This window comes from Ambystoma mexicanum, chromosome 2q (assembly GCF_040938575.1).
Source record: "Ambystoma mexicanum isolate Mex_15411 chromosome 2q, UKY_AmexF1_1, whole genome shotgun sequence".
In the NCBI taxonomy this organism is placed as follows: domain Eukaryota; kingdom Metazoa; phylum Chordata; class Amphibia; order Caudata; family Ambystomatidae; genus Ambystoma; species Ambystoma mexicanum.
In genome coordinates, this window is record NC_090924.1 from 367870258 (window position 1) to 367895287 (window position 25030).

Sequence of the window (25030 nt, forward strand, 5' to 3'; positions counted from 1 at the left end):
TGGTGGCACCACGTTCAATGTCCCGGTCCCCCTGGCTTGGAACACCCCCCCTCCCCCGCCCGACCTGAGAAAGATAACATCTGTGACGGACTTCAAGAAAAGGACCAAGACCCACCTCTTCAAACTTGCACCTTAATTGAACCATGCTTCTTCTTTTCTTCTCCTGATTCTCGTTGTTAGTGTGTGTTTGGATGGGCGCCCTGAGACCTATGGATGAGTGGCGCTTTACGAAAATTTAAATAAATACATACATAATAAATACAATGTTTGTACAGTATATTTATTATATGTGGTGTATTTTTTTGTGTAAGTGTTGGGCCTAATAGTGATTTGATACCAGCCCATTCTCCTCCTAGCAGTAAAACCTTACTGCTCAGCCATGCAACCAATTGTGAGAGTTGGGACTAACATGATGCACACCCTTCATCAGAGGACTGTGGAACAACTTCCCTTACACAAAAGAACATCATACATGCGATGTACCTCCGTCCAACCCCATAACCTGACAGGATTTAAAATCTGGCGGTATCTGAAATATGCCTAACTTTACCGTCACCATCAAACTCACAATGGGGAGGCACAGTGTTCTAAATGGCCCAGAACACTGCATGTTTTTAAAGAACCTCCTTCTGGGCAATTTGTAAAACACTCTTCATTATACAGCTAGGTATTACTATTAGATGATAGAAAGAGAAACACTCTGTGTTATTTCCCTCTAGTGAGTTATCCCCGTACCTCAAACAGGAGTGGATTGGTTTGACCCTCGTCTCACACACAGGTGCTGAGCAAGGTTGAGGCACAGCGCGTTAAATAACTAGCAAAGTTAAAGATAACTTCAGTCATGTATAACATTCTCCAGGCTCTGCTGAAACATATTTAGTTTTTCTATTTGGAAATTGTGTATTGCAACATGTAAATAAAATGGCTTTAGGTGCCTTCTCTGCTGTGTATCTTACCAAAATAGTTTTATTATTCAGTTGAGGCTAAAATACAGTTTTATAACAGACTTTTGACCATGTGAAACGTGTTACACTGCAAAGAATAGACTTTCGTTTCTTGGGAATTGTACGACGTTTTTGCCAATATTGGTTCAAAGTATAGGTGGTTTTAAAAGTACAGTCCATCCCTTCCTAGACGTGCTGCAGAAATTCGGTACATTCATAAGGATGAGGTTCGCGGAGCATAACTCACAAAATGGCGAACTTTGATTTCATTTTCTAATGTACGCTTGGGTTTCACCACTTGAATGTAATCCACGCAGCGCCCTGCAGTCAAGCAATGTGCTACGTTCTCAGAACCCTCTCATTTGTATCCCGGTCTGGCTGTGGAGTTCTGACTACAGCTGCTAAGCTGGCTGAGAATATAAGCCAAACATTACTTTATTACATAAGAAACACACAATTTAAAAATAGCGCCGCCTCCCCACCCCCTCAAGGGAAAATGAGGGATGACAATTCCCGACGGAAGCATCGGGCACAGCTCGTTATCTTTAGGGGCCAGAACACCCCACACCTCCAATCAGTATGGTCTAGCATACTGTTATTAGCCATCCCATATCTCTAAGATTATTATGCTCCTGACTGGACTGCCAGCCCCTGTGTCATAAATTGATCTCTCACTGGCATGCCTTGGCCAGCATCCTTTCCTGAGGTCATTATTTCTCACCAGAAAGCTGGGAGGAAATCCTTTCCCCGCTGGCGGTCATTATTACTCTCCAGCATTGCGGGGCTCCACACTTCACTGTCTTGTGTCAAAATTCTACTGTAGCATATAATACAACTTTTCTCTCACAGGCATGCTGGTGTCACTTCCACCCACTCCATGCCCCTGCCTCTGATTATTAAGTCTTTCCAGCAAGCTGTCCACCCTGTTTCCAAAGGTGTTTACCAGCATCCAGCAGCATTGTTTGACCTCAGGTGGAGCGTTCCTGCTCACCCTTCTTCAATTCAGTCTCGTCTTCGAAAAGGGGTTGTGTGAAGGACACGTCTGATAACCTCAGCATTAGGACCAGCTCTTGAAAGCATCAGTATCCAAATTGTACCTTTCTCCTGACGGTCTCAGTCTCATGCCCATTCGCTGAAGGCACCAGGATTCAAATAGGATTCAAATAAGGCGTGTCAACTGAAGAGGTCAGGCCGATGTTCCATTGTCTCAGTATGCAATTGAAGACAATCTTCAACAATCTTTCGAAAGCTGAAGGATTTTAGTCCGGCCCATCTCTCGGGGCCTTAGTTTGCAAACCTAGCTCATCTAGCCCAAGGCCACGGTATTTAAATCAGGCCGATTTGTTCAGGGCCTCAGAATTCAAATTGACTAAGTTCTCACAACAGAACCAAAATCTCATCAGATTTTCATCCACACTGTGTCATCCTGGGAGCCGTGGATCTCCCCCACCTCAATGAAATCCTTTCCAGCCTGATTGAAAGTTAACTTGTACCGCAGACGTACGCAGTCCTAGGAGGAAAGTGAGATATAAAACAGATTAATTTTAATTTATTAACACCTGACAAGCACTCTATCCCTCCATACACGCACCGTGGTCACATATCACCTATAACAACTTCAGCCAATCCAGGCTTTTCAATCAGCAGAACTTTGTTTTCTGAGACCAGGAGATTGTTTTTTCTCCATTTAACGTAATGGACTACAATTTGTGGCTTTTTTTGGTATAAAAAACAGCAATGGCTGAAGGTGATCAAGATGATCTGTTGAAAGAAATCTGTATGAGAGATAGCAGTGTTGTCTGTGTCCGAAGCCTGCAAAGGCCACATTACCTCAAAGGTTACTCCTGCTCTCTTAGGCCGTAGCCTGTGAGACTTGTGCAACTTGAACGCTACTAGAACTATATAGTCAAAGGCCAGCTCCGCTATCAAAGCCTGAAAACTCAAAAGAACCTGACAGGATGTTTGCTGCTTGAGGCCCGACTAAGATATATGTAACCCAAGGGATGCCTCTCAAAGGGAACACATAACGTAAGGCCAGTTCATTGTGAGTGATTACATTGACATTTGAAGGAGAGAAGGGATGATCAAATAATGGCTGAGTAGCAAGTGTATTGGCTCTCTTATCTAACGGTGCTGATTATGATGCTTGGGCTTTAAACTATGGCATTTGTGTAACCTGGGCAATAACACTGATGTCGTAATCTTCAAACTGCAATCCAAGGGATATCTCATAGGCACAACTTTCAAGATCAGGTTTACCACAGGAACATCTCTACTGTTTAAGATCTGAGCATCTAACATCTGTGTACACTGATGTATACGTCAGCAGTCTAAGAACTGATTCTTCTGGATCTATTTAATGTGTATGAATGTATCCAATGCATATAGAATAACCTTTCTTTTTAACATCGGTAGCCCTGGCAAACATTTGATCCCTGAGATAGGTCACCTGCATGAAACCAATTGTAGTCTCTTGCCCATTAACATCACCTTTGGCATGCAGCATTGCAATTGTTGAGCTGTGGTGCTTTTGCTGTAGCTGATGGCATGGGTTTACTCTCAGAAAAGAGCACCAACCTTGTGAGGCTTGAGAAGAAGCAGAACTTGGGATATGACTTCAGGCGGGAGCAAAGGATTGAATGAGGGCAGCTCAGATCCAGACGCAGGCTGCAGCTTCACACGCATTGCCTGCAAAGAAAGAAAGAGGGTGCTCATGAACAGCAAAGTACTCACTGGGTGGGATTCTGAAGAGTGACTCCTGAGGAAGGTCAGTCGGTTTCTCAAGAGGCGGGAAGGTTATATCTGGAGGGCATCAACTGTGAGCTCCAGAGACTATTAAGGGTTCATGGCAGATGATGTACAGAGGGTACTCAAAGCAAATGCAGTTGTAGAAGTGTGTGAGGGATAGCGGAGGGCACTGTCAGAGAGGTGCATGGCTACTTAGAGATCAATGATTGAAGGGTGCATGGCAGTATCTTAGCGTCATTCAGAGACAGTACAGGGAGTCCTGCTTGTGTATTTTCTGGATAGCTGAAGGAGCTGCTCAAGCCATGCCTAGAGTCGAGCATGGTAGTGTTTTCGAAAACGCTGCTGGGCGGGGGAACGGCAGGGCACTTACATTATATCAGCCATTTAGGTCGTGTATAGCATTAAGATAACTATTTCATGGTGCTAATAGGGAGTGTTGTTACTAGTCAACTGAGCTAGAGAGCACGTTTTTACTCAATTTGGACAGTGCAGGCTTTAAGTGCATTTCAAAAAATCGTTTGTAATGTATTTCTACTTTGAGATGCATACAATGTTTTTCCTGCTTTAGTAGTGAGAGCTTTAATGACTGCAATACAATATTGAATGACTTATTGCCTACCTCACAATAACTCATTTAAGTGTCCTCAGTGTAATGTGAGCTAATGCGAACCATATGGGATTTTATACTGTGAGCTTTCACTTACACTCATATTCACGAGAAGCGCACTGTCACGTTGTGCTTTCTTGCTGGTTACCTGTGGGATAGGAGGTGGGGAGGTTCCCTGTGGGATTAAGTTCTGAGAAGAGGTACATGGGGATACTATGGAATTTGTTGCTTGAGGCGTGCAGAGAAACTCTGTGGGTCTGAATTTCTGAGAGTCACTTAGCTCCAGGTTGTAGCCTTGTTACCTTTATACCGACGACTACCACGTATGGACAAAAAAAGGTACAATAAATCAGTATACAATAATATTTACAACAGGCAAGAGTGAAAGTTAGGCAGTCAAGATACGCAGTATGCAAGAATATAGAAGAGTGCAAATAAGGGAGGCAGGCACTGAAGTATTAGATCATGGTAAGGGCGATAATGGAATCAGTAATGTACATGCAGAGTTAATGTAAAGTGAACAGTCTTAGACATCTTGGGTCACCAGCCAAGACTTGACTTTGTACTTGAAGCTCCTTTTTGACTCTCTATGCCAACTGGTGCTATACAAATATACCTATGTGACATGTACTCTCTGTGTTTTTGGACATGTGTAAAAAGGTGCATTAGGAAACGTCTAGAAGACATTTAAGCATAATGGGCCACATGTAATGGACACAAAGATATAGGGCCTCATTACAGGTTTGGTGGTATTTCTGCAGTAAATCCACTGAAATACCACCAAACAGATTTACTGTTACCGCCACTTGGTTTGTCAGAATTACCACCGGATTACAAGTGGTGGTTGGTGTTATTAGTCCACATTTATTGGAGTCCATTGGACTCCATCGGGATTTTGGCAGAATTGCAACCAACAGTAATTCCGCAGGTTTTAATTCCACCGATTTTCAATAGTTAAGTGGCAGATTTACTTCCAGCTTTTTGCTGGAGGTCAATCCTCCACTTCACCACCAACATTATTGTACAGTGGTGCGGTAATACGGCCGTAACAGAGTTACCTCAATATTACAATTTTTTACCGCACTGCCGTACTTGTAATGAGGTCCATAGTCTGCATCTCATGTGGAAGTTCGATTGTGGCACATGTCATAGATTGGACATTTGGGAGCAAGTGCGACCAAGAGGTACGCCAGAGCAAGTGCTCAAAGTTCAAAATGTTTTATTATGGACGGTATACAGGGATGGACCAACTTAAATCTAAACAGGATGCTCTCCAAAACATATAATAAAACATAGGATGACCTTCCTCGACAGATTTCTCTTACTACAGCTTTACCAATCTCAGCCTTCACTGTTCCAAAGTCCCAGAAGAGTTTCCTCACTCCTCCCTAGTGATACAGAATCCATGATGAAGCAAGCTCTTTTGCTCCTTTGAACCGAAGTGAGGGCTCTCTGGGGTCCAGTAACTCAAGACTAAGCCAGTCCTTGCAGGGCGCTCAGGTTTCTCTTACAGAGGTCGCTGGGGTCAGCCAGAAGGACCAATCCCTACTAGCCTTCCTTCCTGACTCTATTCTCCCCACTTCGTCTCCAAACTATCACTAGGCTTCCTCACCGCCACTGGAACCTCCTCCCACACGTTAGACCTCATAGGGCCTCACCTGGGCTTCCAAAGCCTCCTACCTCTAGCTGACTAACCTGTTTCCTGCTTATTGCCTCTCTTTTAATACCTAATAAAGTTCCTATCTGTTTTCTGTAGTACTTTCTTTTTTCTCTTACATTCCTCCTCAACCCCCGGCCAATCTTCTTCACTCTCCTCGTCTGAAGACGTATCGTCCTCAGTCTCCTCACTCTTGCCTATCTCATTCTCCTGCTGATCCGTCACTGTTGCCTTACTACCACCTTTGTCTGTTCCCACCGTCTCTACCTTTTCTTTTGATCTTACAATGTTCTTGCCCTCTAGTCTAACCACCTCCTCGACCTCATTCTGCTTGTCACTTACCACCTCCAAATCCTTTGTTACTGTCGCCACCTTCCACTCCACTCCACTCTGGGTCTTACTTCCTCCCTCCAGTCTTCTAATGTTATTACTTTCTTTAACTCCACTCCAGGTTTTAGTTCATCCTCCTTTCCCTCTGCTCTTGCCACCTCCTTCCACTCCATTGTTGGTTGTATTTCCTCCCTCCTTTCCTCTGTTCCCACTACCGCCTTGTACAACACTCCTGGTTTTACTTCCTCCCTCCTTTTCCCTGTTCCTACTAGCGCCTTCCACTTCATTCCTGGTTTAACTTCCACCCACTTTCCCTCCTTTCTCTGCCCTTTAACTCTCACCCATTTCTTGTCTTCTGTGGAGCTCACCTCCTCCTGCTGCCACTTCGCCAGCTCGCCGCTGCAATAATCTGCAGGCTCCTATCTTCTGCAAAGTCTCTGTAGCAGCCGTCCCTCTCCAGCCTTCTCCAAACAGGAGCCGTCTGCTCCTGTCAGCCGCCACACAGGACTGGGATGCCTGATTTATATAGTATCGTGTGCTAAACAAGTGTGATTCCCTATGGAATGAAACCTCAATAAATGTGTTTCAAAGATAGCATGATGAGGGCCAGAGACTGTGTTCTTACTCAAAAATCATTTTATTCTATTGAAATTTCATAAAACATGTAAATACATCATCTCAAAACATACACATTTTCTCAACATACAACAATTCATATTTCAACAATAGCATTTTTTAGAAAGTTTTTTTTGTGTGCAAAAAGCATTTTTGTGTAAACATCTTTCAAAAACACACATGAAACAACCATTACACATCGCATTTATAGTTGTCAAATTCCTAATTTATAAGTCCACCATTGTGCATCAACTATAGGTGTCCAAACTTATTTTTTTTAATTAGATTTACATCAACAAAATTGCATTTCCCAACTCCCCACCTCCCCCGCTTGAAGGCAGCTTTACAGTGTTCTTGATCCATTGCCCCATGGACCAATCGCCAAAGTGAGTAGATTTGTGGCAAGAACATTGGATCTCCCAACTCTACCCGCCTCCGCCCCGGTGGCAGCTTGGCTTTGTCCTTGATCCATTACTCCCACGGACCAGCCGCTGATGTTTACTGTAAATTAAGTAGACGCAAGCGCTGAGGGCGCCACCCAACTCGAAAGTCGTCCTTAAGAAATGTCAGAGTTTCTTCCCAGTCCCTTGCAAAAGATTGGACATTATTGTTCATTGCATACGTTGCCCACTCAAGTGCCACTATGTCCCAAAGTTTCTGCAGTAAGTCCTGCAAGAGGGGTCCTCTGCGCTCCTCCATCTCTGCGCTATTACCGTCATAGCTGCGATTATGAGGATCGCCTTTGCTTTCCCCCCGAGAGCTGGGCTCCCCCGGGGTGGTGCCCCCTCCGAGTCCCAGGAGGACCTTCACTGGTGGTCTACTGTTCCCCGGCCCGAACGCCTGCTCCTGAACCTCCCTCACTTCCTGCCAGAAATGCCTGATTTTCGGGCAGTCCCACCAGATGTGTTGCGCTGTACCCTCCAGCCCACATCCCCTCCAGCAACTCCCCGAAGCACTGGGATAAATCTCCTGGAGACGGGCTGGTGTATAATGCACCAGAACAAAATTTTGTACCACATTTCCTGTAGCTGGGTTGCTTTAGCCAGTCTGGGGATTTCCATCCATAACCTCTGCCACTCTTCACGCTCTATGGCCCTCCCTAGGATCTGATTCCACCTTTGCATATACTGCCATTGGTCCCTGCTGTTTGCCTCATCCAGAATTATATATAGGTTAGATATTAATCCCCTGGACCCATCATTAGACAGGAGGAATCTCTCAAACCGTGTCTTCTCTTTCGATGCTGCCTGCTTGTTCACCGGGTTCAAGACCCAATGTCGTAATTGCGCATATCTGAGCCTTTCCCCCTCCTTTATCCCGTACTCCCTTTTGCAATCCTCAAATGAGAGAATTCTCCCCCCTGTGTCAAAATACACAAAAGGGGAAGAGAGGTCGACACTCTCCCCCGAACCACAGAAGACGAATGAAGTCGACCCTCCCACCGTGGTTGACACAGGTACCTGGTACAGTAAACAGGACACCACGTGGCAGCCAGTGGGGGGAAGAGGGTTAGGGAGAGGTTGTGGACAGGGTGGGGAATTTTAGGGACAACGGATAGAGGATGAGGGAAAGCCTAGTGTGGATAGGACGGGGGACGTAACAGGGAAAAAACCCCACACTACCTAATACCCAGTAACCTCCTCAATGGGTCTTGCCCTTGTCTCTAACATACACTCTGTGCACACCTTGATACTTCTGTAGTACACCTTGATACATGTACCATATTCACACTTTGACATGAACATTACACATAGCAAGCAGTATGGAACATACAATTGGGAATAATCCCATTATGAAAGACATGACACATGGGCCCTCAAGGGCTAGCATGAAGCAACACTGATAAACAATGAACATGAAAAAAAAGATGCACAGGTAGGGTAGCGGAGTGTAATGAAGTCTTTATCTGCACCTAGCCCCGTCCACATGCAATACCAAATGTTTGTGAGCGTAAAGAAACATGCCCTGTAAAGTTATGCATTTCCACTTATCTTAAGTCCGGGAGGCTCCGAAGCCCTCCCGGACGCCGTATGAGGAAGCACGTAGCAGCTGCAGCCTCTTCTCTCTCACGCCCGCCGCCGCTGCTGATTCCGCGAGTCCCTCAGGCTCCTTCGTTCCACCGACATGAAGCTCCGCACACACACAAAATAAGCCACACCTGCCGTGCGCCGTGTGGCCTTAATAGACTGTTGCTCATCAAGATCAGATGGCCACACCCGCGTATGGCGGATGACTACTCAATCCTCCCAGGTCCTGCTGGGAAATGTAGTTTTCTTGCCTCATTCCCTATCTGTTAAGTTTCTGGCGCCACCTGAGTCCCTGCCAACCCTTATTCCTGACACCCCGAAACAAATTACCCAGCCACTTACAGCCCCCCTCCTGCCACTGCCTAAATGCCCCCACTTCCAGCCCAGGAGCGAAGTCCCTGTTGCTGAACAAGGGTGTAAAGGGGGAAGGAAAAGTCATGATCCCCTTAGTTCCCACCAGTTTATCCCAGTTCTCCGCCATCAAATTCGTTATGGTGCTCTCGTATAGGTGCTTGGGTCTATGCTGTTTCGGGAGCCATAATACCTCCGCCAAACTGCGATGCACTACTGCTCTGTCCATTTTCACCCACTGTTTATCTTGTGTAACTTCCCCTTCCCTAAGCTAATCTCTAATGACCTCTAGCTGTGTGGCTTCGTAGTACTGTTGAAAATTCGGTAGTGCTAATCCCCCCTCCCGTCTGGGTGCCATCAGCAAATGTCTACTAACCTGCGCCTTCTTCCCTTCCCACAAAAAATCTCTGGTCAAGGTTCCCAATTCTTTGAAGAAGCCTGCAGGGACTGCTTGGGGTATTGCCTGAAAGAGGTACAATAAACGCGGCAAGGTTACCATTTTAACCGCTGCCATCCTGCCCAGCCACGACACGCGAAGGCCCCTCCACCTACGGTAGTCGCACTTGATGTCTTTTAGTAATGGCGGGTAGTTAGCTGGGTACCAACCTGCCAGGGTTGGCGTAATTTTTACTCCTAGATACCTGATGCCACCCGGACTCCATACAAATGTGGTAGCTGCCCTCTCAACGCATCCCTACTCCCCGATTTTAGGGTCAAATTCAGAAGTTCCAATTTTCCCACATTTATCTTCAGGCCAGAGGCTTCCCCAAAGTCCTCCAGCAGAGCTCTGCTTGCCTGGATGGACTCCCTTGGCTCCGTCAGTGTGAGCAACATATCGTCGGCGAATGCCTCACCTTTTGACCTCCGCCCCAAATGGAATGCCCTGTATCCCCTCCACCTCCCTAATTGCTTGCAAGAGAGGTTCCAGGTAGATTGCATAGAGCATCGGGGACAGAGGGCAGCCCTGCTTGGTACCCCTACTCAGTCCAAAAGACCTAGACATTGCCCCGTTCACTGCTATCCTCATAGTTGGTGTCTGATAGTTGGCCTGAACCATTCGTAAAAATTCCCTGCCGAGGCCATCTTCTGCATGGTCCTGAACAGGAAGGACCACTCCATGCGGTCAAATGCTTTTCCTGCGTCCAGAGTTAGGAGGACCGCAGGAGTGTCCATCCTTTGTGCCTTTTCCACCAAATGAGCTAGCTTTCTGATTTTGTCTGCCGTCTGTCAGCCTCTTATAAAACCCGCTTGGTTCGGATGGATCAGACCCGGTAGAAAGCCCTCCAGCCTATTAGCCAAGAATTTCGTGAATATCTTGGCATCGATATTAATCAATGCTATTGGCCTGTAAGACGTCCTCTCTTCTGGGTCCTTATTTGGTTTCAAAATAAGGGTTAGCCTGGACTCCTCCATGGACAGGGTTATCTTCCCTGTTGACCTAAATGTGTTAAAGAGGTGTGTCAGGTGCGGGATTAGCTCAGTTGCAAAGGTTTTGTAGAAGGTTGCAGTGTAACCATCTGGGCTTGGTGCTTTGTTCGGTGGTAAGCTGCAAATCACCCTCCTCACTTCCTCCTCTGTAATCTCCCTACTAAGTGATTCCAGTGCCTCCTTCCCGATCTTTCCCAACTCCACTCTTTCCAAGAACTCTACCTGTGCGCTAGCCCGAGGCTCCTGCGACGCGTAGAGAGATTTGTAAAATTCTACTAGGGCCTCCCATCTCTACTCTATCTGTGTAACCTGTTCCACTAAGTCAATTTTTAAGGCTGTGATGGCGTTCTTAGATTGGGCACCCATCAGTAGGCGTGCAAGGAATGCATCTGCCTTGTTCGCTTTAACATAATATTTTTGGCAGACGCTAAGCAGCCTTTTTAGTTTGGAGGACCTCTACCTGCCCCAATGCTCTGAGATGATCCCTTATGGATGATCCCTTATGGACGCCCTAGTCAGGGTTGTCCCCGCCTTCTGTCTCGCTTTCTCCACTTCCTCCCCCAACTGCGTTTCCAGCGCTTTCAATTGCTTCTCCCTCTGGGCCGCTACTGCTATTAAATCCCCCCTCAACGGGGGGCTTTGAAAGCATCCCATCTCGTCTCATCCCTTGTGTCCCCCCTTTTATTGAGCACGAAGAAGTCCTTGATCTTTTTTTCTATTTCTTGACGAATTATTGGGTCTCTAATAAGGTGCCTTGGGTACTTCCAGGTCCACACCCCTCTTTCCCGATGACCTTGGGTCATCCTCATGGATACCACTTTGTGGTCCGCAATACCGATGGGGCCAGTCACTACCTCTCGGATCCGGCCCACCAGGCTCGATGTGACCCAAATATAGTCGATCCTCGATTGAGATCCTTGGACCCGGATAGAAAAGTGTAACCTTCTTCGTCTCCTTTCAGTTCCCGCCATACATCCTTCAGCCCTGCACCCTCTATTCTTTCTTTAAGATCTGCTGACATCACAGCTCCGCCTCCTCTTGTGGGGTCCCCCGACCTATCCCGTCCCTTTTCCTATGCAATACTAAGGTCGCCCAGCAGGATTATTTGCCTCGTATGTCTTGTCTTCCAATATTCCCAGCACCCGCTTCAGAAACTGCTCCTGGCCTGAATTTGGGACATATACCACCGCCAGGGTGTATGAGCTGTCTTGGTGCGTTCCCTTGGCTATAATATACCTCCCCTCCTTATCCCTTATAGTTTCCGTGACTCTGAAATCTACTGTGTTTTTGATAGCTAGAGCTACCGCTCCCGACACATTTAGGATCTGGCCAAACCCCTGTAGTTTTAGGCGCCCCTGGTCTTTTTGCCTGAGATGCGTTTCCTGTAGTCCCAAAATATCTGGGCCCTCTTTCCTCATAAATTGCTCTAATTTTATCCGCTTAAGGGGGGTGTTCAGTCCCCTCACATTATGTGTTAGCCACTTGAATGTGGATTAACCTGCCAGTGCTTCCCAGTTGCCTTTCGGCCCCCTCCTTCTTCTTCTTGTAGCGATACTCGTTGAGCGAGTACATTTTAGTGCACCCTCTTGAACCCTCCTGTCCCCCCTCGCATTGGGGTGGATCTCTACTTCCCATGTTCGTGCCCTTTTATCAAGCCTCCTCTGCCCCGCACCCCCTCCCTCCCCTCCTCTCTCCCCCCGTGAACGTGCCCGCCCTACCCACCCCCTCACCCCTCCATCTAGAAGGGCGTGCCCTTCCCGCCTCCCTCTCCCTCCGCTCCCTGGACATACCCACCCTTTCCGATTCGTAGATAGTTACTCCCCCCCTGCCAATGACATCCTTTAACGGCCCACCAAACTTATATTGCTTTTTGGCTTAGGTTTCCTCCTGTGCACTCCCTCCCGTTTTCCCAGGGCTTTCCTTGGACGGTTTTCCACTCCGCTTCATCCCCCTTCTCTTTTCCCCCCACTGTCGTCCAGGCCCAAGGCTTTGGCCCTGGCCCAACGGTCGCGAGCTGGTTCCCAGCTCCAGTGGGGACATCATCCAGGTCCAAATGGAGAGTAATCGCTCCTCCCTGCAGCGTGGTTATCTGCTTTTGGGTCCCCTCCCACTTGAACACCAGTCCGAAAGGAAAGGTCCATTTGTATTTGATCCCGCTGGCATTGAGCGCCTTTAGAACCAGACCCATTTGACGCCTCTTTATCAGAGTGCTGCTTGACAAATACTGGAACAGTGCGACGTGATGCTCGTTGTACATTATTGGCTCTTGCTTTCTTGCCTCTTGGAGGACTGCTTCCTTTGGGCGTACCTGGTAAACGCCACCAGGACATCTCTAGGTCTCGACATTACACCTCTGCCCCCTCTGCACACTCTGTGTATACGGTCCAGCTCCACTTTATCTGGGGGGGGGACACTCCCAGTATCTTGGCAAAGATGGTTTGGACCACTCCTTTTAGTTCTTTGTCCTGGACCATTTCTGGCAACATTTTGATCCTTATATTGATCCTTCAAGACCTATTTTCCCTGTCCTCAAACTGGGCCTCCAGGTTCTGCGTGGCCACATCTAGCCTATCAATTGCCTCACTGTTAGCTGTCACTTCTTTGTCCATTTCCTGCAAGCCTCTCTCTAAGAGATCCGTTCGCTCCCCCTGCTGCCGCAATTCCTGCTTTATTTCCCCCAGGGCCAAGTTAAGGTCCGCTCGCAGGAGCTGGAATTGTTCCTGGAATGTTTTAGCTAAGCTGGCTTGCAGGGTCAGCATCTCCCCTCTTAAATCTCCCTCATCTCCTGCATCGGCCAAATAGTGGGGAGAGTACCTGGGGCGTCCCACGGGGTTTGTGGCGCCCGCCCTTCCCTTTGTTTTTCGCAGCCATCTCAGCATAGGCTCTGCTCGCGTGCTGGTAGCCCTTAGGCACTACTGTCCCTCTCCTCGAGGCTCAGATCGACCACTCCAGAGATTTTTTTGGGATCATATCCCCTTCTGCTCCGCCTCTTGCACTTCCTTTCCCCAGGGACTTGGTCCAGTGTCTCCTCCTGTGCTTTCATCACTGTCCTGCAGTCCCTTAGGTAGTCCCATAGGGTAGCAGGTGCGGCTTGCCCCCACTCCTCTTGAGTAGACACTCTCTCAGGGTAATCAGAGCTCTCCCATGCTGCGCCTCTCTTCCCAGCGCACCGCTTGAGACCCCGGTGGTCCAGGTGGCCTATCCCCGTGGGAGCTGTGACTGAGCAGCTCCCTAGTTTCCTCCTTTTACAAGTTTGCTTCACAGGCCTCTCCCCCACTTCCCGGCCCGATGCTCCACCCGTGTCTTGACCACTACTGCTCCCCACTCTGTACCTTTAAGCCACTGGGTATCTCCCGTGCCAGGGACCGGGTTTCCTCTACTGCCACTGCCAGCCTCGTCCGATGGGCTCCAGCGAGGCTGTCCTCCACACCTCTCCAGGGCCAGCCCCTTTGGGCCTCTCCAGGGCCGGTCCCCTCTGACTCTCACTCCAGGCGTTGCTTTCCTCCGCGCTGCGCTGTCTCTGGAGGGGCACCCCATCCTCCTCCCCCAGCACTGGGGGCCACTCAGAGGGGGTGCAAGGCCTCAGCACCAGGGCCGCCCGCCGCTGGATCTGCCGCTCGCCGCACCATCTTCTCTTCCTCTGGGGGCGGACACATTCACCGCAGCCTCACACTGCCTCGGGCGGGGGGCCACCGCATGCCCCCTGCTGGTCCAATGCCGCGCTGCTCCCGCTGCGGCTCCTCCTCCACCTCGGGCGGGTCATGGGCCCGCTCACCAGGGCCACGGCAGCCCCCCTCGCAGTCGGGTCCTGGCCCGCTCCAACACCGGGAGCACCGCAGCTGAGCTGCCCCCGCCAAGGCAGCCACAGGGCAGAGTGGCCGCCACACACTCGCCGCCGATCAGCCACAGAGACGTCGCCCCCGCGGCCCCTCCTCCTCCAGCGCCAGCGGGCCATGGGTGCTCTCGCCAAGGCCGCGACAGCCTCCCTCGCCCTCAGGCTCTGGCACACTCCACAACCAGAGCAGCTGCGGCGACCACAAAAGGTGAGCCTTCGCTCCGTTCCTTGCCTCGCCGGGTGCACCTGTGCACTAGTGCCGCTCCGCAACTCCTGCCAACGCTTGTCCAAGCCCAATGACCGGTTGGTGGGCAGTTCCCAGGTCCGGGGCGAAAGAGCTCTGTTGGCACGTCTACCGCCTGCAGGCGGCCATCTTGGAATCCAAACTTACTTTAACAATACCCTTTCATAATTGGACTTCCTTTTGGATAGTTTCCACTTGACATCAATCGGTCAGTTCTTTCATAACCATTGGTCAATGTCTTCTTCAGGATTAGTAGACTTTTAGCCCAGTAGCTTATTCAAAGGATTTACCAATACTTGAGAATCTCTTTTAGCAGGCATTCGTTTTCGTGATTCAATAATATAGCTGGTTTTGTGAAATACAACACTTCAAGTTTCCACATATGTTTTTCTCCAGCTTCCGGCTCGTTTTTTTGTTTCCTTTATATAGTCTAAATTGTGTTTCTTTAATTCATTGCTTCTTAGAAAGGCAGCATGCGCACTTCAGGACCACGTTGCTCGCGGTGTTTATTCCTGATATTAAGCAGGGCTTAATATCAGGAGAGTGAATACAGGGCTCTAACTTAGCATGCTTTAGTAAGATTAGTAAGATTCCTGACACGCTATTTCCTGCACTACATCATGGGTTGGAATGCACGGCTTCCTTTTCCCCTTCAGCAGTGGCATGTCCGCGTACAAGAAGAGTTAGAGCCCTGAAGACGTTGACCAATGGTTATGAAAGAACTGACCAATTGATGTCAAGTCGAAAATATGCAAAAGGAAGTCCAATAATGAAAGAGTATTGTTAAAACAGGTTTGGACACTTATAGTTGATGCACAATGGTGGACTTATAAATTGGAATTTGACAACTATAAATACGATTTGTAATGGTTGTTTAATTTGTGTTTTTGACAGATGTTTACACAAAAATGCTTTTTCCACACAAAAAAAAACGTTTTTCTAAAAAAAGGCTATTGTTGAAATATGAATTGTTGTATATTGAGAAAATGTGTATGTTTTGAGATGATGTATTTACATGTTTTATGAAATGTCAATAGAATAAAATGATTATTTAATAAGAACACAGTCTCTGGCCCTCATCATGCTATTTTTAAAACACATTTATTGAGGTTTCATTCCATAGGGAATCACACTTGTTTAGCATATATTGTCCTTTACCCTAGATCCCCATGAAGTAGGGGTTCCCCACCTTTAGTTTGTTGGTTTTATATAGTTTCATGCCCAATGACCTTGATTGGAACTTGGATCTGAAAGTCTGCAGCTGTGAAACTAAAGGGTGCAAGGGTTGGGATTAGCTAGGTTTACCATTTCCTGATGGCCAGAAAGAAGCTCGGCTAAATCTAAAGGGGGCCTGGTGGCTATTTTGAAACTGGTGGGTATGGAGAGGCTGGAGAAGCTGCTTGTGTTGAGCATATCCTGCTGCACTGCTGTTGTGACGGTGTGTTATGGGGCATTAGAGGTGTTCAGGTTTCCCTCAGAATCTTCCTATCCTTGAAGGGTTTTCATATGGTCTCCCTGTCCTTGAAGGGATAATTTAATTTCCCTGATGCATTCCAGGTTTTCTTTGTTGGCAGAGAAGGGTATTGTGGGAGATGAAGTCCATCTGCAGGTGGTTTGCCTGTACAATTTCAGTGTTTGGGCCCTGATGTCTTCCATGGTTTAAGTGATGTGACTAGGTATTTTGCCAGGTCGGTCCCTAATTCCGCTTCTCAGATTCGGTCCGGGTTTTGTTTCTGGTCCTGAGGGGTATTACAGGAAATGTATATTTGTCTAACTGGCTTGGCTAGGTTCCCGGGTCTCTGAGTTGCCTGGCTCGAGGTCACCAAACGAAGTTCTAGGCGGGTACATTTGTCATACACACTATGTACTAGCTTCTTGTTCCCCAGAGGTAGCTCATAGGGATCAAGGGAGGAGGGGATGGGTGTACATAATAGTCAATGATGAAGGAATTTAGCGGATAATCTTGGAGGTCACTACTAAAGACATGATAGGGGTCACTTCAGGAAGACTGTAGTTCATACACATGAAGGTCAATGCTGGAAAGGTGTATAAGATACTAAAAAGGGTAACTGCTAGCGAGATTTAGGGAGTAATGCTGAAGGGGAGTAAGCAAAACTCATAGCAGTCACATGTATAAAAGTATAGTGTGTCACCATAAGTGTAATTGATGAAATGGCATAAGGGTACAGAGAGCTCAATGCTGGAGGAATGGAGGGGTAACTCACAGTAGTCACTAATCGGGGGATGTAGGGTATGGTCACAAGGGTAAGAATTCATAAGAACACTCCCATCCCAGAGCTGCACTCTCACCTTGGGGACTGAAGCCTGGAATACGATGTGATGGATGGGCTCCGGGGCAGTACTCAGCATGGACAGCACCAATACGGTGACTTCGGGTCTCTCTGGGGCTGTCTCTGAGGATACATGCATCATTACCTTCAGGCCGTTGTTGTCGTACACAGTGACTGGGGTTATTCTGCCTGCAGAGGAAAGATAACATCACTTGAGAAAAGAAAGAACTATTCTTCCCATGCTGCCTGGGGGAAAACTTTGAAAACAAATATCAGCCGAAATGGCCCTGACTTGCACCCCGCCCCTCACACTTCAAAATAAAGATACTTTACCAAAATATTAAAAGATAACATATTGGTTAAAGAGCCAGTCTTTGTTGCTTCCTTATTTGTGCCCCCCTGAAGATCACCCCTGTTTTTAGCCATGTAGCAGGGACAGTGCATATACATTTTGTAAAGATAGATTTCCAAAACCCACCACAGGGGTGGATTTTTGGAGGCCAACCTATTATGGTGAACAGGGAGACATTGAGAACACTAGCCAAACCCAGTCAAGGTAAGGTAGCAGAGCGGCTAAGGTTTAGTCTCCGGAGGGTTGTGAGAGTGTTCTAGTGCTACAATGAGTCCAAATGAACAACACCAATAATTCAAGTTAGATAGGTAATTACACAAATATGCAATTATTTGTTAGGCCTTTAAAATACACACTAAGCAAGTAAAACCTCTAGTCAAATATTGTCACACACACTTACTATAAAACATATATGTACATTCACCCTTAGGGGAAGAAGGAAAGCATTCGATTCAATAACCAGTACAATACAGGTAAGGACCCATGTGCATAAAATTCAGTTAACATACTTAGAATAACCACGGAATAGCTCTGCTAACACTTAATAAGTCCAACCCTAAGATGGCTTGGAGCCTTATGTCCCAAAGTCATCAATCACAATGTTATATTTCACAGGTAGGTGAGTTAAGAGATTTGGACTGTGCCAGTGGTTATGATCAAAAAGAAAAAAAGGTAAGTACAGTTCAAGTAAGCAAACTAATTCAATCCCAGTCACTAGGATAGGCCTAGGAAGGGATCCTTGACCAGGCCTCCACCAAGTCAGGAAAGAGCAGTTAAGGGACAGCACTTTAAGGCCATGTATCCCTATGGAGAACAGGGGGTGAGGGGGAACAGGTATGTTAACTTACCCCCGGCTCCGATTTCTCCGGAGACCACTCCTGAGGTTCCAGAATCCACGGGGGACACAGTCTTCTATGCTTGGTCTGGCTGAGAAATTCCCAGGGTTTGCAGGTGGAGAGGTCACTTTCGGACACTGAATTTAGTTTCGGTCAGTTGCGGTGCTTAGGAATCCATTCCAGACAACTTCCAGCTGAACATCCAAATGTAGAAAAGATGGAGACTTCTGCAGAGCAGGTGATCTCAGGATACCTCTATGATCCAAAGAAGATGGATTGCAACAGGAGTCACCATGGACAGGGATGAACAAAGGAGCAGGTCCTGCATGGCTGCCGTTGATGCAAGAAGGCTGAAAATGCAGGAAAGGCGCCCTGTTGTACAAGTTGAAGAACCTCCACATTTCAAGGAGGCATTCAGAACCACGACGGCTGTAGCGAGGTAACCCACGAGAGAGGTACTTAATCCACTGGTTGGTTCAGGGACACTTCTGAAGGCTCAGAAGAAACGGATCCTTGAGGGGTGGGGACTGGTTGTTCTCACCTTTCCAGGAGTCGATGCACTGACAAGGGACTTCTTGAGATCAGGACAGAGAAGCAGGGCTTAACCGACACTGCACTGGAGTTGATGCTGGTTAGCTGCAACAGTCGTCCTCCCGTCATCAGCGGCTGCACTTCTTCGTAGGGATCTTTGCTCCAAGATCTGGACTGGAAGTCAGCCCAGGTTCATCAATGTTTTTCTTTTTTATCAGACTTTCTTAATTTGTATAAGTATCTACCAATCGTATATGTGATAATACTTAATAAACAAAAGGAAAAATCACCATCTGGTACACAGACAAGAATTCTATTTCCAACACCATGCACGTCAGTATTATCCTAAATCTAGTACTTCCCTACAACTAGGTCGACATCAGTGAACCTCATCAGCACAGACATATGTTTCCCAATCCATTTCCCCTCAATTCTGAGGACCTCCCCATGGGCAATGTATTCTCATACCTATCAATGTATTGGAAATTTTTTCAAAATGTTTTCAAAATACTCTGCTTATGATAGAATTGATCCCTATCCTCAACATGCTCCTGAAAAGGTGACCATCCCTTCATAAATACGACCAAAATCCCTGTTGCCAGCGCCATTACCGTTTCTATCACCAGAACACCCCACATTTTAACCCACCAATAAGCCGTAACTGGGCCCTCTCCGTTTTCCAAAATTGTGCCAGTGTAAATCGGGCTGCATTTAACATATGGGTGATCAGTGTTGGTGTGGCACCCCTCATATTATATAAATCCTCCGCCACGTTCCCAAGAATCACCACTATTGGGTCTATGGGTAGTTGCCTGCCTGTGATATATTTAATATTTCCCAGAATCTCTTTCCAAAATATCTGGGACTTACTGCATGTCCACCACATATGTCCCAAGTCCCCTACCTCAACCCATCCTCGCAAACAAAGGGGAGAGGCCAGAGAAGAGATCTTATGAATACGTCAATGGGTGAGATCCCACCAAAACCACATTTTGTAACCTATTTCCTTTATTGATCTACATTCCAATGCTCTGTGTACCCGTTCCCATATGTACTCCCAGTCCTCCTGTGCAATGGTTATCCTAGTTCTCTTTCCCATCTGTCCATTTAAGGTAATTTACCTCCCGACGTGTCGCCATCCAACAACCTATATAGCCTGGAGATCTTACCCTTTCCAATCCCTTCTCCTAGTGAGAGGTCCAGCTCAGTTAACCAAAGAGTAATAGAGGGTTATGCGCACACCTTAGTTAAAGTATAGTGGTAAAGTATCACTCAACTGAATTACAAATTGTTTGAGAAAATAAAGGGTGCAGGGGAGAAAACAACGACTTTGACACTACAAGTCACTTTGAAAAATGCAAAAGAAAGTAAAGTGTCCTCAATTGATGGACACTGCCGTCCCCTGCACTCGCATATACTGGAAAAACCAGTCAAAAGTTGTAGAAATTCATCATTTAGTTCCAACTAATACTCATTGGGATATAACATTTATACCAGCATTAATTTGATCAACATTTACAAATTGACAATAGTTTCACATATAGAAAAGTATTTTTTAATAATAATACAATAGTGTATATCCTATTCTAGTGCAGTCATAGTACAATAAGCTCAATGCTTTTCGGGAATAAACTATCCCTTCTTCAGGAGCAAATTAAAGTTCAGCAAGTCGAATTCAAACAATTCATTGTTTCAAGCTTCAGCGTAATCTACAACGTAAGCGAAAAACTGTGTATCAGTATAATGCAAAATTCAGTATCTGACAGCTTTCTTGTGATCATGGTTTTACCGGCACGGCTACCGCCAGAGTAATAATGAGGCCCAAAGTGTCACGTTTTAGTTTTTGGTTTGGCCGGCATAAGCAAAAAATTGTGACGATCAATTAAAATTAAGCTTACTTGGTAGGATCAGTAGTATCTGGTCCTCACATATGCAATATCCTAAGTTACCACTGCACTAGCAGCGTTTTTGTGACTAAGCAGAAGAACTCATTGTTTTTTCCGAGCGTTTTAGGGTTCCAGTAACTGCCGGTATAAATGTTAAATCCCCAATGAGGATTAGTTGGAACTAAATGATGAATTTCTACAACTTTTGACTGGTTTTTCCAGTATATGCGAGTGCAGCGGACGTGAGTGTCAGTCAATTGAGGATAATTTACTTTCTTTTGAAAGGTTCAGCCCAGTTGGCATTCTACATCCCGCTTGTTGTACCATTCTATTTGTAATCCAATGCCTGAGTTGGGTATATCGCTAATGCTCAGGTTCACCCAGCGAATTTAGTGTCTTACAAACTTCAAACGTCATGGGGTTATTATCAATATACAGGTCCTTAAAACAGATAATCCCTTTATTTTCCCAGCTTGCTAAGTAAGTCTCATTCATTCGCGAAGAAAAATATGGATTATGACTATTTGGAGAGAGGGACCCCAATCCTAGTTGTGTGCCTCAAATGCGTAAAGCTTTTGGCCAATATGATAATGAACGTTCCGTGGAGTGTAAGAAATGCCAACCAGTATGCCACACCAAACCCTCCAAAAAGAGTAGTTTATGAAGGGGGATCGATGTTACTTCCTGTTCCAAGTCTTCCCATCCTTTGAACCCTCTTGCTAAGGACCATTCTGACATGGGCGTTATCTGTGCAGCCAGTAAATATCTTCTAATATCTGGGAAACCCAATCCTCCCAATAATGGGGTCCTCATTAGAATTCTATTGGCAATTCAAAGACATTTATTATTCCAAATAAATGTAAATATGTCCCCTTGCAATCAAACAATCGTTTTTTTTTGGGATCGGTACCGGGAGGGCACGAAAGTCATAAAGTACCCTAGGGTGTAGTGTCATTTTTTTCTGCTACTTTTCTAGCTGTCCAGGATAACTCCTGCTAGCACCATTCCTGCAAGTCGTGCTTAAGCGTTTCCAAAAGTCACGGAAATTAGCTTTATAAAGCACCTCCAACGATGATGCTTGCTTTTCCCTTAAATATTCGATCTTCTGCGTTTCCCTCTTCAAGGGGAACCTCCCAGATGGTTCTTTATTTATTAGAGTGCTTTCATTCACGTTAAGCCCTTTAGATTTTCCATAATTGACCGTGAACCCAGATCACCATTGAAACAACCCAGCTTATCAAGCATCTGTAGGAGCATATACAGAGTATATGTTAGGAACAATAAGATGTTGTTTGCACATAACACTACTTTATGCTGCTTTCCCCTACACAATACTCCAGTGACCTGCTCATCCTCTCTAATTAAACTTGCCAAAGGTTTCATGGCCATTGCAAAATCAAATCATGGATTAGGCCCTTCAGTGGTTGTCCTCCTTCCTCCTGGACCAACCCTCCCAGGTCCAACTTGGGTACTTTCTCTCTGCCACCTCTCTCTCTCCACATGTGGTATTCCCCAGGGCTCTAACCTCTCACCCTGGCTATTCAATGTCTACTTGGTGCTTTTGGCCCACCTGATCTCTACCTTCTCCTCTAACTTTCAGTGTTATGCGGATGACACTCAGCTCTCTATCAGTCTCCCCTCAGCCTCCTCTCCTCTCCTCTCTTGCTCATTCCTGACTGTCTATCCATGATTCAGGATTGGTGCACCTCCAACGATCTCTGCCTTAATGCCAGTAAGACTGAGATCCTTCTCATTCGAACCACTGTTTGTGCTTTTCCTATCTGACTTTAGTCACCCTCTTTGGGCCCTCGTCTATCGCCTTCCTGTGAATCAAAAAACCTTGGTGTCATCTTCGACTCCACTCTCTCCTTCTCTCCTCACACCACAGACCTTGCCAAGGAGGCCCACTACCAGCTGAACCTCCTCAGAGGTATTGTTCCTTTTCTCACTTTCTTCCAGAAGCTCACTGTCGCCATGGCCCTGTTTCTCTCTGGGCTGGACTACTGCAACAGCCTCTTTCTCAATCTGCCTTCCTGTACTCTCCGCCCTCTGCAACTAATCCAGAAACAGAACTGCGAGACTTGTCCTTGGCCTCAAGCCCAGGGACCGTATCTTTCCAGCCCTGAAATCCCTCCACTGGCTCCTGATGGCTGCAAGGTTCAAGTGCAAGACCCTCTGCATCGTCCACAAGCTTTCTGGGGCCAGGACCCACTACATCCAACTCGCTCTTCCTAAATACCTTCCTACTCAAGCCCTCTGCTCAGCCTGCTCTAAGTCTCTGAGGGTCAGACATTTCTCCAGACAGAGAGTGGGGGGTAGATCTCTCTCCTCTGCAGGTTCCTCTTTCTGGAATTGCCTCCCTGCCCTTCTCAAACTTGAGCCAGACCACTTGAAGTTCTGTAAGTGGCTCAATACCTTCCTTTTCGCTTCTGCTTTCTCTCTCTCTCTCTCTCTCTCTCTCTCCCCTGCTGACCTAACCTGTCTGCTGTGCAAACTCTTGCCTGGCTACCCTCAGAGTCTCACCGAGTACCAGTCGCCCCTGCACTGTCAACGGGACTATTGCGCACTTAGGGGCTGTAACTGTAACCCTACAGTCCCCTCCCCCCTGGCACTTACCCAGAGCCACGCTGCCCTGGCTGCATTACACTGAGCATTTCTGCCTTGATTGCACTTCCCCTTTCCGTCTCTGTGGCACTTCCTGCTTCTACACCCCCCAGCCCCTGCACTTTGCATTTCGCAAATTGTACGATCTGAATGACACAAGGCCTAGTAAGATCCGTGTAATTGTCCTCCCTCTGTCTCCCCTCCCTTGTCTTGTTGCGCCTAGAAACATTTGTGTACAGGCGCATTATAAATTACTTATATCATATCACGCTGCGCGTCCAATGCCAATTCTGTCATTTCTTTTGCCCTATTTGCCGTCCCCAACCCATCACATTTATTGCCCTACAGATACTGTCACGAGTGGACCTATCATTTAGAAATCCAGTCTGGTCCGGATGAATTACCTCCGGAAGGACCGAGCCTAAACGCATGGCAAAGATTTTGGCATACAGTTTAGCATCTCCATTAAGTAAAGATATTGGGCGATTGCTTGCACATTCACCCGGGTCCTTGACCGGTTTGCAGATCAGTACCATCATCGATTGTGCCATATCTGCGGATACTGTCCTCTGCTCCCTAATAAAATGAAATAATTTCTCTAGGGCGGCCACCAGGACTCCCTTAAACACCTTATAGTAAGCGTTAGGGAAGCCGTTAGGACCAGGGGTCTTTTTCAGGCAAAGCATCAATCACGTTCCCCACTTCTTCAAGGGATATACGCCATTCCAGTATGTCCCCATCTGCCTGTGCTATTTTAGGGAGCTTGGCCTCTTGGAGTATTTCTTTTTGAATCTCTGGGTCTAATTCTTCTTTCTCCGTTATCTTCTCATGAAATCTTTTCAAAATGTCAATTTTCTCTTCCTGTCCCCTTTGAAGTACTCCCTGTTCATCTCTTAATTCCACAATATAATTCCTCATATTCAATTTACACAATTTAGCTGCTAAAACCGATTCGCCTTGTCACCCCTTATGTAATATGACTGTTTCGCCCTGTAATAACAGATGAGCAGAGCGATCTGCCAAATGCTCCTCAAGCTGGCAGAGTCCTCCACGCCTGGGCCTTCCCCCCATTATTTATGTAATTTTCCTGCCGATCAGACCTTCCCTTCCAACTTCCAATTTCAGGCTTTCCTTTGCTCTGATGTATGCCACTGATCTCCCAAAAATGTTCCTCGATTAACCGCTGGACTTGCATCCCATATCTTTCTCCAATCCATCCCCTCAGTCTCATTCTCCTTGAAAAAACTCTGGATCGCTTCTCGTACCATTCTATTTGTACCATTCTATTTGTAAACGGATGCCTGAGTTGGGTATATCGCTAACGCTCCTGTTCACCCAGCGAATATAGTGTCTTACAAACTTCAAACGTCATGGGCATATTATCCCTGTACAGGTCCTTAAAACAGATAATCCCTTTATTCTCATAGTTTGCTCATTCATTCTCTGCGCGAAAAATCTTCATTATGTCTATTTGAAGAGAGAGGCTCATGTATAGCTATATATTCTTACACCAGGACAGTTAAACGCCATGGTTTCCTATAGGGGCTAGGTGTGGCACAGGACAATGGTTTAACAACCACCGGAGCATGCTCCAAGAGGCACCTAATTCCAGTATATACTGAGACCACCCTTAGAAGCAGAGTAGCTGATATTAAAATCATATTGATTCTAGAATACCCCTTGTGTACTGCTAAAAAGATTGTATATTCACGATCCTCCTGGTGAAAGAAACACCACGTCTCAA

At 46.7% G+C, this 25030-nt stretch overlaps 1 protein-coding gene across 1 annotated transcript in view; it reads right to left on the reverse strand.

The window, feature by feature from the left end:
* Window positions 1-944: 944 nt before the first annotated feature.
* Window positions 945-25030, reverse strand: part of GGA2 (golgi associated, gamma adaptin ear containing, ARF binding protein 2) — a 336280-nt gene continuing 312194 nt past the window's right edge. The window contains exons 15-17 of the mRNA XM_069647399.1: window positions 17097-17266; window positions 3522-3632; window positions 945-2454 (exon numbers count right to left, since the gene is read on the reverse strand). Coding sequence (XP_069503500.1) covers window positions 2344-2454; window positions 3522-3632; window positions 17097-17266 — 392 coding nt within the window. The 3' untranslated portion in view covers window positions 945-2343. The remainder of the gene's footprint in view (window positions 2455-3521; window positions 3633-17096; window positions 17267-25030) is intronic.